Genomic DNA, 14,656 nt, shown 5'->3' with positions numbered 1-14,656 from the left:
GTCATTGCCTGGCATCTATGGCATGAATAGTTCTACATTTTTTAAAAGATTGAAGCCCTTGTACAGATTCCTAGGGCACACCCTAGGGCTCCCATCTCCTCACCAATTCCCCCTCCAAGTTGCTTCCAACTCCACTGTCTCATTTCAAACACTCAAGGAGAACCAAGTTGAATGGTTCTAGAAGTTCATATTAAAAAAAGTTGTTCATCAACCTCATGGGTTTCCTCCGGCTGCTCTGGTTTCCGCCCACAGTCTGCTCTGCGTGGGTTTCCTCCAGGGTACCTCCCACAGTCCGAGAGAGGTGCTGGCTAGGAGCACTGGCCGCACTAAATTCTCCCTCAACGTACCTGAACAGGAGTGCGGTGACTTAAGGATTTTCACAGTAACTTCATTGCAGTGTTAATGTAACATGACTTGTGACACCAATCAATAAAACTTCAAACATTTGTAATATTCAACGACATTTGTCAGACGCGAATTGCGCTTTGAAAATCCCAAGGGCTCTCTGATCAGCTCATATTTGTCAAAATTCTCAAGCTGGATGACTTCATTTCAGTGCATTATCTAAACTCCTCAACTGTGAAAGCTTTAAGTCTTACAACACCAGGTTAAAGTCCAACAGGCTTATTTGGAATCATGAGCTTTCGGAGCAGTGCTCCTTCATCAGGAGTATTTACATCCTGATGAAGGAGCACTGCTCCGAAAGCTCATGATCCCAAATAAACCTGTTGGACTTTAACCTGGTGTTGAGAGACTTCTTACTGTGCCCACCACAGTCCAACACCAGCATCTCCACTTTGCTTAAATTCAGTATTGAGTGAAGTGCAAAACTTTTCACCCACTAGGTGCTTGATTCAGAAAAAATGGTTAAACTGTACGCAACTGTATACTATATTTTTATTAAACATTATTCAATCAGTGTTGCTCAAATATCTTAAGAGTTGGAGAAAGTAGGTCTCTACTTGGCCTACATATGGCAAACTTGCATTGCAGCTGCTGCGTTATTGACAAAGCAAATCCATATTTTGGAATTACAAAGCAGTGAACACAAAAAAAAGACACAAACATATACACAAACATCAATAAAATTACCAGTTGGCTCCCAGAGACAAGTATCTGGCAGCCGTGATAGCTAATCGCGAAAGGGACAGTGGATCATGTCGCATTTTGGCTATACTTTTCTTAGCAGCAAGTTGCCATTTGACAAGGAAGTCTTGGTCCAAGGTTTAAAAAAGAGAACAGTTGCTTATGGTCTCAGACTTTGGCTAACTGGGCAGGAAACAATACCATCATGGAAATAAATATCTCCCAAAGAGCTTGAAGCCAGTGATGGAATCTAAAGACGGGAACGGTTGCTACTGCTCTGAAGCAATCCCAGTCAAGTCTTCCTCAGGTTGCTCAAGCCTTCTTACTCGGATTCTTCCCCTGTCCAGCTTTCTACTTGTGATTTCAAGAGACGACTTCCATTTTAGGACAAAAACATTACATTCATTGCTCAGACTTCACATTAATCAATAGTCCTTACCTCTTACGGAATCACGTTTGTCCACGAGTCAAGGAGAATGTCTGGCCGCGTCAGTGCTTTGCTGATTAGGTTTGCCACTGAGAAACACATTGAGGTTTTAGCACTACCCATTTCCACCACAAAAAAAGACTGCATCAGACAAACATAAAATTCCACGTCAGCTCAATAAAAATGCAAATATCTGACCGTTCTTCTGCAGGTTCATTTATTATCTATTGTGATCGGTGATCACAAATATGCCGCTATGCATGGCAAAGTGCAAATTGACTGGTTCATGTGCTAACACCCAAAGATGTGTTTGATTTATGCCCAGAGTCACGTGTCCCTAGAAGTCCATATCGTCAGAATCTGTGCTGCTCGATGACTGTGCTTCCTCTTGGCTTTCCCCCCACACAAAGCGGTAATTATCCTCCAACTGCTGCTGCCTCTGTTGTTCTTTGTAAACCTCCTCGGTACCACCGGTCTATTGGAAAAATGTAATATTTCAGATTTTAAATGATACACACAATGCATCTCCAGTCAGCAGATGAACACCTGGCTGACCAAGTTTGAAAAGACAGAAAGGTCATGTTTCCTCCCAATCTTCCTCTGTAATGCTTATACCTCTGCAGAATAGGCATTCCCAACCTGCCAATGGGCAGCACAGCGGTTAGCACTACTGCCTCTCAGCACCTTGGACTCGGGTTCAATTCCTGGCCTGCATGACTGTCTTTGTGGAGTTTGTACGTTCTCCCCATGTCTGCATGGCTTTCCTCCCACCAGTCCAAAGATGTGGGATTTAGGTGGATTGGCCATGCTAAATTAACTCGAGTGTGAGGGGATTAACAGGGTAAATGTGAGAGGTTACAGGAATAAGGCCTGGGTGGGATTGGGGTCAGTGCAGACTCGATGGACTGAATGGCCTTCTGCACTGTAGGGATTCTATGATTGCAGATAGACTGGTGTTACTCCTGCCCCATCACTATTTACAAAGAACAAAATACAGCGCAGGAACAGGCCCTTCGGCCCCTCCAAGCTTGTGCCAATCATGATGCTCTAAACTAAAAAAACCCTTCTGCCCTTATTCGGTCCGTATCCCTCTATTCCCTCCCTATTCATGTACCCATCCAGGTGCCTCTTAAACGTTGCTAATGTGCCTGCTTCCACCCCCTCCTCTGGCAGCATATTCCAGACACCCACCACTTTCTGCGTGAAGAATTTCCCCCGAACACCTCCCTTAAACTTTCCCCCTCTCGCCTTGAACCTGTGCCCACTTGTAATTGACAAGTCAATGAAGGTTGCATTTTAGCTAATTTTCTACACTATTGGAAGGACCGTACTGAGTTTACCCCAGATCTGGATATAATTCAACCCTCAAAACCAAAAACTCAAATGGACAGCAAGCTTTAAGAACGACAACCAATAACAGACTGGAAGAGTTAGTGCGTGGAATTTTCAAAGGCCCCACAATATCAATGCGTGAAATATGAAAAATGGTGGGAGCACAGTGCTAATAGATACAAGAATGGAGAATAGCATGTAATAGGGCCACTGATTTTCCAATAAACTCCCACTGCAAATAGCAAATTCTACCTTGTCTACAAATTGCACATGGAGATCACAGTTGGAAGATGTGTAGGTTAGGGTGGATTGGCCGTGCTAAATTGCCCCTTAGTGTCCAAAGATGTGTAGGTTAGGTGGATTGGCAAGGTAAATATACATGGTTACAGGGATAGGGGGAACCTGGGTAAGATGGGAGTGCCAGTGCAGACTCAATGGGCTGAATGGCCTCCTTCAGCACTGTAGGAATTCTGCGAAATACCCTCTGGGGAGAAAACAGCATTACAATCTTGCTGATTAACAACGTAGTAGAGCAAGCATTCCCACCAGCAAGTTGATGAGAAGCTCTCTGAAAGATTTGGTATCTTCTTCCGATAGCCAGTGCATATCATCATCATCCCCAAGAGATCCTGTTGTTACAATCTTCACTTCGATTTTACCTGAAGAGAAAACCCAGTGTTTATTCAGCGAATTGTCACTGCATCCTTCAAAATCTTTTTTGCCCTGCTCAGACAGCAATGTTATTCAAATAAGAACATTTTACTAGCTGTTAAAAATAGATGCAAAGTTCTGGTATTCCTAATTACCTGATTGCTATAAGCTGCTGTAGATCAGACAGAGCACAGAACAGACTTGTAATCATTACAAATCCCTTGGGGGGGGGGGGGGGGGGGGGGGAAACGACGACTGTAACCTCATCCCATTTAACTTAGCTGTGAGCACGCACTTAAACGGCATGAATTGCCAATCTCATGCCGAATGATGTGTAAAGGTCTCACAATTGAAATGCCAGTGGCCTCAGTCAGTAGGGTGGAGTCGTCCCACCCACTCCATTCACCATGTACAGTTCTGGTCACCCTATTATAGAAAGGACATTATTAAACTAGAAAGAGTGCAGAAAAGATTTACTAGGATGCTACCGGGACTTGATGGATTGAGTTATGAGGAGAGGCTGGATAGACTGAGACTTTTTTCTCTGGAGCGCAGGAGGCTGAGGGGTGATCTTATAGAGGTCTATAAAATAATGAGGGACACAGATCAGCTAGATAGTCAATATATTTTCCCAAAGGTAGGGGAGTCTAAAACTAGAGGGCATAGGTTTAAGGTGAGAGGGGAAGATACAAAAGGGTCCAGAGGGGCAATTTTTTCAGAGGGTGGTGAGTGTCTGGATCGAACTGATCGAGGTAGTAGTAGAGGCAGGTGCAATTTTATCTTTTAAAAAGCATTTAGACAGTTACATGGGTAAGATGGGTATAGAGGGATATGGGGCAAATGCGGGCAATTGTGACTAGCTTAGGGGTTTTAAAAAAGGGTGGCATGGACAAGTTGGACTGAAGGGCCTGTTTCCATGCTGTAAACCTCTGACTATGACTCCAAATATTTACACATTACTAGGACAACCATCCCAACTTCTGAAAGACAATGTGAGTTACCCAAAACACATTTTGCTTCCACTGAGAACAAGTCTTGGTGAACTACAATAGAAATAACACCAGTAGCTGAACAGCTGGATACAATAGTATAAAACACTTCCTTCCTTCACATTTGAAATCCGAGGAACAATCTTAATGCAACATGCTCTCATAACTTGGGGAAAAACTGTTACAGTAAACCATTTCAAAAGGGAGCATCATGAAACAAAAGCTCAGTTTGTAGAGGGATGGTAGTCATGGAAAGAATGATTCGAGTACACTAACATTTCATCTTTCACTGGACCAGACAGAAGCAAAGTGCCTCCTCAAACACGTGGAATTGTGGCTAGGGCTGAAGGCTAACCAACTCAGGCATTGTTCGGCCTGACAGAAGGAGCTGAAAAGCTAGTTGGTGCAAGTCTAAGTTTCAGAATAATATTGCGTTTTAAAGAAAATCAGATGACCCTTTCCACAGAAGTGAATAGCAACACACGGAGCATGGCAGCTTTTGAAAATTTGTGCACTATTGAAAACACCAGGATGATAGCACGTTAAAAATAAACTAACATCAAGCTAGTCCATCAACCTCAAATCACCACAGCCAAGGGTATTTTGTGTTATTTGTTCACGAAGTGTGGGTGTCACTGGCTAGGCCAGCATTTGCTGCTCGTCACCAACTGCCCCTTGAGAAGGTGGTGGCAAGCTGTCTCCTTGAACCGCTGCAGTCCCTGAGGTGTAGGTACACCCATAGTGCTGACGGGGTTGGGGAGGAAGAGTTCTGGGATTTTCACCCAGTAACAAAGGAAGAGTAATATAGTTGGTGGAAGGAGTGCCGATCAAGCAGGACTGCTTTGTCCTGAATGGTGTCGAGCTTTTCGAATGTTGTTGGAGCTGCACCATCCAGGCAAGTGGGGAGTATTCCATCACACTCCTGACTTATAGATGGTAGAAAGGGTTTGGGGAGTCAGGTGGTGAGTTACTCACTGCAGGATTCCCAGCCTCTGACCTGGGAGACAGTATTTAAATGGCTGGGCCCAGTTCAGTTTCTGGTCAATGGCAACCTCCAGGATGTTGACAGTGGGGGATTCAGCGATGGTAACCCCCATTGAATGTCATGGGGTGATGGTCAGATACTCTCTTGTTGGAGACAGTCATTGCCTGGCAATTAGGAGGAAAATAATATTAGTGGCACACATTAACCCAAGTCTGAATGTTTTCCAGATCTTGCTGCATCTGGAGATGGACTGCATCAGTGTCTGAACAGTTGCAAATGGTGCTGAACATTCTGCACTCAGCGAACATCCCCAAATCTGGTCTTATGATGGAGGGAAGGTCATTGATGAAGCAGCTGAAGATGGTTGGGCCTCAGACACTGACCCTGAGGAACTCCTGCACTGATGTCCTGGAACTGAGACGATTGACCTCCAACCACCAAAACCATCTTCCTTTGTGCCAGATATGACACTAAGCAGAGAGTTTGCCCCCTGCCAATTCCCATCTTCAGTTTCATCAGGGTTCCTTGATGCCACACTTGATCAAAAGCTGCCTTGATGTCAAGGGCAGCCAATCATTTCACATGGGAAAGATTCAGTGGTTACAGTAATTTAAAACTTTGCTGATATAACTGAAACAAGTGTTTCAGGAGCATAAATTGAAGTTTCTTCATCAGTGTCATAAGTAAGGCTTACATTAACATTGCAGCATAGTTACTGTGAAAATCCCCTTGTCGCCACACTCAGACACCTGTTTGGATACACTGGGGGAGAACTTAGCATGGCCAAATCTACCTAACCAGCACATCTTTTGGACTGAGGGGAGAAACCAGAGCACCTGGAGGAAACCCACACAGACACAGGGAAAATGTGCAGACTCCGCACAGACAGTGACCCAAGCCAGGAATCAAACCCAGGTCCCTCTGATGCTGTGACAGCAGCAGTGCTAACCACTGTGGGGAAGAGGAGACCGGCTATGGACCTATGGCATTCACTCTGAAACTGTACCTAGAATTCTATCATATTGTGGTCACTCTCCCTGGGAAGTCCACAGATAACTGTTTGGATACACCAAGGGAGAACTTAGCATGGCTAATCCACCTAACCAGCACGTCTTTTGGACTGTGGGAGGAAACCGGAGCACCCGGAGAAAACCCACGCAGACACAGGGAGAACGTGCAGACTCCACACAGACAGTGACCCAAGCTGGAAATAGAACCCGGGTCCCTGGTGCTGTGAGGCAACAGCACTAACCACTGTGCATTTCTACTACTTTATGATCTAATGATTTAATGATCAATTAGGTTATGCCTGTAAAGTCAGGCAAAAAGGTTTGGCACAGGACCAAAATTGAAAACATTTAATACGGCAGCCCTGCATCAGTCAGCCCTGAAATTGTATTTTTAACTCTTGCACGTGATCTAATCTATATGGAAATAGTTCAAATCAGGCAAGTACCAAAATGACATGCTCAATGAACCGCACTAGGATAGAAGACAGTGCACTTTTAATAAGTACATTTTCTCCTTTCTGTACTTAGTGAGGGAGGTCAGTGCTGTGAATTGGAAAATATTTCCACTTCTGGCACCCACTGTCAGCATTGAACACTCCCACATCACAAGGTGGATACAGGCAAATGTGTTTTTACTTTGTCGACATGTTTTAAGCACACCTTCAAAGTAAACTGTGCATTATTCACTTTCCTCACACAAAGCTCCCATTTAGTCACCATTATGGGCATTTTTCACATTTTATTGTCATAAAGTTAGTGTGATGTCAGTCAAACTCATTTTACTTTTATAACCGGCAGATATCGCTGTCGGTATGGCCGAAAATCAAAGAAAAAAGTTTAAGCTTAAGTTTATTTACTGGTGTCACAAGTAGGCTTACATTAACGCTCAATGAAGTCACTGAAAATCCCCAACTTGCCACACTCCTGTTCAGATACAGTGAGGGAGAATTTAGCATGGCCAATCCACCTCACCAGGATGTCTTTCGGACTGTGGGAGGAAACCAGAGAAACACGGGGAGAACGAGCAGACTCCACACAGTGACCCAGGCTGGGAATCAAACCCAGGTCCCTGGTGCTGTGAAGCAACAGTGCTAATCACTGTGACATCCAGGGTGATGCGGAGATGCCGGCGTTGGACTGAGGTAAGCACAGTAAGAAGTCTCTCAACACTAGGTTGAAGTCCAACAGGTTTATTTGGTAGCACAAGCCACTAGTTTTCAGAGTGCTGCTCCTTCATCAGGTGAGTGGGAGTTCTGTTCACAAACAGGGCATATATAGACACAAACTCAATTTACAGAATAATGGTTGGAATGAGAGTCTTTACAGATAATCAAGTCTTAAAGGTACAGACAATACACATCTCTAACCTGTGCTTAACCTTCTCTCCACTCACATTGTCTGTACCTTTAAGACTTGATTACCTGTAAAGATTCGCATTCCAACCATTTTGTAAATTGAGTTTGTGTCTTTATATGCCCTGTTTATGGATAGAACTCCCACTCACCTCTCGAAGGAGCAGCTCTCAAAGCTTGTGGTTTGTGCTACCAAATAAACTGTTGGATTCCATCCACAGTGGACAGTGCTTTGTATTACCCGAGCGTGATAGCAAAGCAAAAAATTTTGGACAGAGGTAGCACGGTAGTAGCCCTCCACTGTCACGTCTTTAAAACGACTCTTGGTTCTTTTTGCAGGAGGGGGAATGCAGGAAGGCTTATTGTTGCAGTATAAATAGTTGCCAAACTACCTTCTGCTTTCAATCCTGCTTTCTCCAGCTGCTCTTTCACCACATTCTGAATCTGCCTGAGCTGTGGGTCTGTGCCACTCATTTCACGCACTTTCATTTCTTTATGTAGTGGGCTGCCTGGGTTGATTTTTGTGACTCGGACTTTAACGTGTCCCTCAGTATCTTCTTCAGTTTCTGAAATGCAGCAAGAAGTCAGTAGCAAAAAGGTACAAAGGCTATTCGCGTTTTTAAAACAAAACAGTACATCAATCCTAACATTTCGTAATATTTTTGAGACCTCCACAAAAAACGCCTTCATCCCTACACTGGGGACTGCTGCCCACAGTTTATGAAAAATATACTTTAAAAAGCGAGTAGTCTGAACAAGCCACCATCAGGGCACAACCCTGATCGCAAAGCATCCTCACACAATCTTGGGAAAGACATCCCAATCCCAAAGTCCTTACAGCGATGCTTTTGCTCCAAACCATCAACTAAAACCTCTGGGTATCTTGATTCAAGGCCAACTTCAGGAGAAAGGACAGATTAACACAAGCACCTTGAGAGGGGTGTATTATTCAAGCGATACTTCTGCAGTGTGCTAATGCCTTTAAATTAGAACCAGTGACTTGAATACAAGCAAGGAGGAACTTCCAAACAAGCTAAAGGAGCTCAGAACAAATCAAATAAACAGGCAGAGATCATATAGGTGCCATGAAAAGCAAGAGAGGATTTGAGCCATCAATACTGAGGGAGTCAAGGTTTCAGTTGGGTGAAAACAGGCCAAAGGTAACTACAGACCCATGATCTTACTTCACTATCATGTGATGTTAAATTTATTTGCATTATGTTGTGAGCTGCACCATGTAAATCAATTGAACCCATCAGGAGCAAACTTCAAGATTATCAGCAATAAATAACAAGTACAGACTCCAAGGGAAGACTTGTCCAACCAACCTCTAATCACTATAATCTAAGGCAATTGCAGAAGGTTCCACAACATGGCTGTGCCCAGACTTCCCAAACCATGTAGATGCAAGGTCAATGGCTAAGAAGTTGACTGAAACGTAGGTAACAGTAGGTATGCATTGAAGGAGTTGCACCAACTGGTGAGAAGTACAGTGGGGTGCTCCAGGATTCAATACTGGGACCACTACCAGTTCAATTTTAAATCTATTGCTGGGATTTATAGATTCATTAAACTGGTCAAACTTGCAAATGATGCCAAATTAGGTGAAAGGTACAGTTAATTACAGTTCACAGGGCAGCACGGTGGCACAGTGATTAGCACTGCTGCCTCACAGCACCAGGAACCCAGGTTCCATTCCAGCCTTGGATCACTGTGTGTGTGCAGTTTGCACGTTCTCCCTGTGTCTGCATGGGTTTCCTCCAGGTGCTCCAGTTTCCTCCCACAGTTGAAAGGATATGTAGGTTAGGTGAATTGGCCATGCTAAATTACCCCTTAGTGTCCAAAGATGTGCAGGTTAGGGTGGATTGGCCATGCTGAATTGTCCCTTAGGGTCCAAAGATGTGCAGGTTAGGGTGGATTGGCCATGCTAAATTGTCCCTTAGGGTCCAAAGATGTGCAGGTTAATTGGCTTCAGCCATGGTAAATGTGTGGGGTTACAGGGATATGGCACGGGAAGACAGTGTCAGAAATCAGTGCAGACTTGATGGGCCAAATCGCTTCCTTCCACACTGCAGGGATTCTATTCTGTGAATTGGGGAGGAAATTCAGGAAGAGTGCACAAAATATGTAAATGGAATTTCAGAGACAGATGAAATTTTAAGCGCAGATATTGGAAGAACACAAAAAAGCAGAAATAAACACTCGCGCATCTAAAATAGTTAAAGATGGAATTGAGACACCTGGGTTCTTGGTGGATCCAACATTCTCTACCACCACAAGAGCTGCAATCAAGAAAGCAAACAGAATACTAGAGCTCACAGTCAATACAATAGAATACAAGCCAGAGAAAGCCATGTCAGATCACATACTGCCCTGGTCAGACTAACTGAGATTCCTGTCACCAAGGTATATAAAAAAGCCATATAAAAGTGCTGGTAAAGTTGCAGGAGAGTGTGATAAGACTCATTTCCATTGAGGTCTGAAATATGGGGGAAGATTTGAGCAACAGACTTATTGACCTTCAAAAAGAAAACCAAGAGGGATGGGAAGTAATGCAAAATGATAGTAGAATACAGTTTGAATCCGCAGTGTTCAACAAGAAAGGAAGTTTGGATTCATGTCAGGATGTCTTTCCCAAGGAAAGAGGTACACTCCCAAAACATGGGGCAGGAGCCCTGTAATCATTCAAGTGGAAAAATAAGAGCTGTGGTGAAAAAGGAAGAGAAAAGGAGAATTATATAAACTTACTGCACAGAAGGTGTCACATTATACCTGTGACAGATCCTAAAGATCAGCTGGTCTTAGTCCCACACCCCCATTCTTTTCTATAATCTGGTAAACTCCTTATCCTCAAGTACCTGTCAACTCCCTTCTAATCTTAGTCACGGAATCAGCTTTGAATATCTATTTCAAGTAGAACATTCCAGATCCTGACAATTCAATGAACAGAAATTCTCATTGCCCCCTCCAGATAGTTTTCCCAATTATTTTAAAATAGATGACATCTGCCCTCAATTGCCAGCGGGAATGGTCTTCTATCAGAGGAGAACTTTGCATCTAACTCGAAATCCTCTAATGGGCAACATCTTAATCTCCTCGGCTTCAAGGAGACAATCTTAGCTTTTCAAACTTCTCCTCATAACAGAAGTATTCCATCCCAGATGACAATCTGGTAAGCTTCCTCAGTACCCCAACACCTTCAAATCTTTCCTGAAGCACATTGGCCCGAATTGTCCACAATACCCAACTGAGGCCTGAACAATTTACGAAGTTCCCTCTGCTTTTATGCCTCTATTTATAAACCTAAGTATCACATAGGCTTTTTTTAAAATCACTTCTCAATTTGTGCTACCGAAGGGTTTGTGCACACAGACCAAGGTTTCTCTGCTCATCAACAGTTGTCAGAATTGTACAATTTTTAGCATACGGTCTTTTAATATTAGGGTACCTCACACTTCTCTACATTGAGCTCCATCTGCCATGCACTATTCTGTTGAAGTCACCCCAAAGGGTACAACTACCCTCATTACTACCGACTACTTTATGCATCTGTCTCTAAATTTTGTATCATCTGCAAAATTTATAATGCTGTCCAACACATTTTTCCTGACGTAGTGCTCCTTCTCTATTACCTTATCCATAACTTTTCTTTCATCCATTCCCTACGTGAAGGCAGATACAAAGTACTTGTTTAATATTTTTGCCATGTTCACCACCTCTATGCGAAGGGAAAAAAATCTCAAAAGGATTGTGGGACGAAAGGGTGTTGTGTACCTCCTGTCTGTTTTGTGGAGCGGCTGGGAGTACCCTTTGCTACGTCCTTATCTTCCTCCTCTTGCAAATTTTCTGTTTCGTCAAGCTTGTCTATAAGCTTGTTTAGGGTAGTAGCCAAGGTCTTGGAGGCTTGATTGCGATCAAATTCCCCTTTGAGGCCTTCTGCTTCAAGTTCATCTTGCGCCTGAAAAACATTATTATACACAATAAAAAAATAATGTGCTGTCCTGCTGCCCCCACTCCAAGGCTACACCACACAAACAAATATAATTACATAGAATACACTTCAGTTAGGAAAAATAACACTGACGAATATCTCTCAGTAAGTATAGGGCAATTCTTCGTAATCCGTTGCAGGAGGGACTAACACAACTATAGCATCAGTTGCATTATGCCATTTATTTCCAGTTCCAAATCATATTCCACAAGATTACAAGTTCAATTCATCCCTGGAGGTGGTAAATAAGGCAAGGGACACTGATGAGCCTAAATAACACAACTTCGATGAGGCGTATGAGTAACGTTTTCCTTTGGAAACTGAAAGATTGTAAAAGTTCTTGGCATTAGTGTCAATTAGAGTTAGCATCAATTAGAGTTTAATTTAGATAAATGAGAGGTGATGCATTTTGGTAGATTGAACCAGGGCAGGACTTAGTTAATGGTAGGGTGTTGAGGAGAGTTACAGAGCAAAGAGATCTAGGTGTACAGGTTCATAGCATCTTGAAAGTGGAGTCACAGGTGGACAGAGTGGTGAAGGCGGCATTCAGCATGCTTGGTTTCATCGGTCAGGACGTTGAATACAGGAATTGGGACATCTTGTTGAAGTTGTACAAGGCATTGGTAAGGCCACACTTGGAATACTGTGTACAGTTCTGGTCACCTTATTATAAAAAGGATATTATTAAACTAGAAAGAGTGCTGAAAAGATTTACTAGGATGCTACTGGGACTTGATGGTTTGAGTTATAAGGAGAGGCTGGATAGACTGGGACTTTCTTCTCTGGAGCGTGGGAGGCTGAGGGGGTGATCTTGTAGAGGTCTATAAAACAACGAGGGGCATAGATCAGCTAGATAGTCAATATCTTTTCCCAAAAGGTAGGGGAGTCTAAAACTAGAGGGCATAGGTTTAAGGTGAGAGGGGAGAGATTCAAAAGTGTCCAGAGGAGCAATTTTTTCACGGAGGGTGGTGAGTGCCTGGAACAAGCTACCAGAGGTAGTAGTAGAGGCAGGTACAATTTTTGCCTTTTAAAAAGCATTTAGACAGTTACATGGGTAAGATGGGTATAGAGGGATATGGGCCAAATGCGGGCAATTGGGACTAGCTTAGGGGTTTAAAAAAGGCAGCAAGTCAGTTGGGACAAGTTGGGCTGAAGGGCCTGTTTCCATGCTGTAAACCTCTCTGACATCAGCGAGATTAATTTCTGCTTGCTGTTGCTTAATCACTAACTGCCATGCAAAAAAAAAAACTTGAGGGGGACAGAGACTGCTGCACTTTCTGGGCTCTGCCTGTTCATACTATTCAAATAACAGATTTGGCAAATGGATTCTTTTAATGCTGAAATATTGCTGCATCCAAAAAATTAATAAGCCTGGCCTCAGGGGAGAAAAAACTGATTAAAAGCATGATGCTGCTGGATTGCTTTCCAGGTAACCCTAACACCACTCCCCCCACACAAAAAAAATCTGTCAAGTCATCGTGGACAGGGGAACTCGCTATAGATTGGATTTTCGGAGGAACAAAAAGTTAGATTGAACAAATTCATAAGTGCATAAAAATACACTGGGATTCATTCCTAAAGAGATAGAATTGAAATGCAAAAAGGCTATATTAAACTTGCATAGAACTTTGGTTGGACTAAACGTGGACCAGCGTGCACAGCTTTTGTCTCTAGGACAGAGAAACAGTGGAGAAAGTACAAAAAAGATTTACCAGAAGTGCCAGAACTTAGAGACTGCATTTATCAGGAAGGAATGACCAAGCTAGGGATTTTGGTTCAAGAAAAGAGAAGACTGAGGGACGACCTGTTAGAGGTAGGAAGGTGAAAACATTCAATAGGAAAGAGAGGATGTTTCATGCTCTGACAAAGTGTCATCTCTGTTCTCTCTCCACAGATGCTATCAGACCAGCTGAGATTTTCTAGTATTTTCCGTTTTTACTTCAGATTCCAGCATCCACGGTAATTTGCTTTGATCAGTGGGGAGGTAATGGCATAGTGGTATTATCACTAGACTATTAAGCCAGAGACCCAGGACAACATTCTGGGGGCCCGGGGTCGAATCCCACCACGACAGATGTGGAATTTGAATTCAATAAAAAAACCTGGAATTAAGAATCTACTGATGACCATGAAACCATTGTCAGAAAAAACATTTGGTTCATAAGAACATAAGAAATAGGAGGAGTAGGCCATCTAGCCCCTCGAGCCTGCCCCGCCATTCAATAAGATCATGGCTGATCTGTCGTGGCTCAGTTCCACATTCCCGCCCTCTCCCCATAACCCTTAATCCCCTCGCTTATCAAAAACCCATCAACCCGCATCTTAAAAATATTTAGCGAGGCAGCCTCCACCACTTCAACGGGCAGAGAATTCCAGAGATTCACCACCCTTTGAGTGAAGAAGTTCCTCCTCAACTCCGTTCTAAACCGCACCCCCCTTTATCTTGAGGCTGTGCCCCCTAGTCCTACTGTCCTTTCTGAGCGGGAAGAGTCTCTCCACCTCTATCCTATCCATCCCATTCATCATCTTATACGTCTCAATGAGATCTCCCCTCATTCTTCTAAACTCTAACGAGTACAAGCCTAGTTTATTCAGCCTCTCCTCATAGCTCAACCCCCTCAACTCCGGCATCAGCCTAGTAAACCTCCTCTGCACTCCCTCCAAGGCCAAAATATCCTTGCGCAAGTGTGGCGACCAAAACTGCACAGAGTACTCCAGCTGCGGCCTCACCAATGCCCTATACAGCCGCAGCAAGGCCTCCCTACTTTTATATTCAATCCCCCTCGCTATGAAGGTTCGCTAGTGTCTTTACCCAGTCTGGCCTACATGTGAC

General features: G+C 43.5%; 1 protein-coding gene across 3 annotated transcripts in view; it reads right to left on the bottom strand.

The window, feature by feature from the left end:
• Positions 1–879: 879 nt before the first annotated feature.
• os9 (OS9 endoplasmic reticulum lectin) overlaps positions 880–14,656 on the bottom strand; it is a 55,733-nt gene continuing 41,956 nt past the window's right edge. For 2 of the 3 annotated variants that reach the window (XM_080218021.1, XM_080218022.1), the window contains exons 12-15: positions 11,607–11,790; positions 8,225–8,398; positions 3,392–3,504; positions 880–1,988 (exon numbers count right to left, since the gene is read on the bottom strand). In XM_080218021.1, coding sequence (XP_080074147.1) covers positions 1,851–1,988; positions 3,392–3,504; positions 8,225–8,398; positions 11,607–11,790 — 609 coding nt within the window. In that variant the 3' untranslated portion in view covers positions 880–1,850. The remainder of the gene's footprint in view (positions 1,989–3,391; positions 3,505–8,224; positions 8,399–11,606; positions 11,791–14,656) is intronic. The other variant, XM_080218023.1, reaches the window with a different exon arrangement.

Source organism: Carcharhinus amblyrhynchos, chromosome X (genome assembly GCF_965287045.1).
Source record: "Carcharhinus amblyrhynchos chromosome X, sCarAmb.v2.hapA, whole genome shotgun sequence".
Classification (NCBI taxonomy): Eukaryota; Metazoa; Chordata; class Chondrichthyes; order Carcharhiniformes; family Carcharhinidae; genus Carcharhinus; species Carcharhinus amblyrhynchos.
The sequence above is the reverse complement of the archived record's forward strand: the minus strand, read 5'-3'. Positions and strand labels throughout refer to the sequence as shown.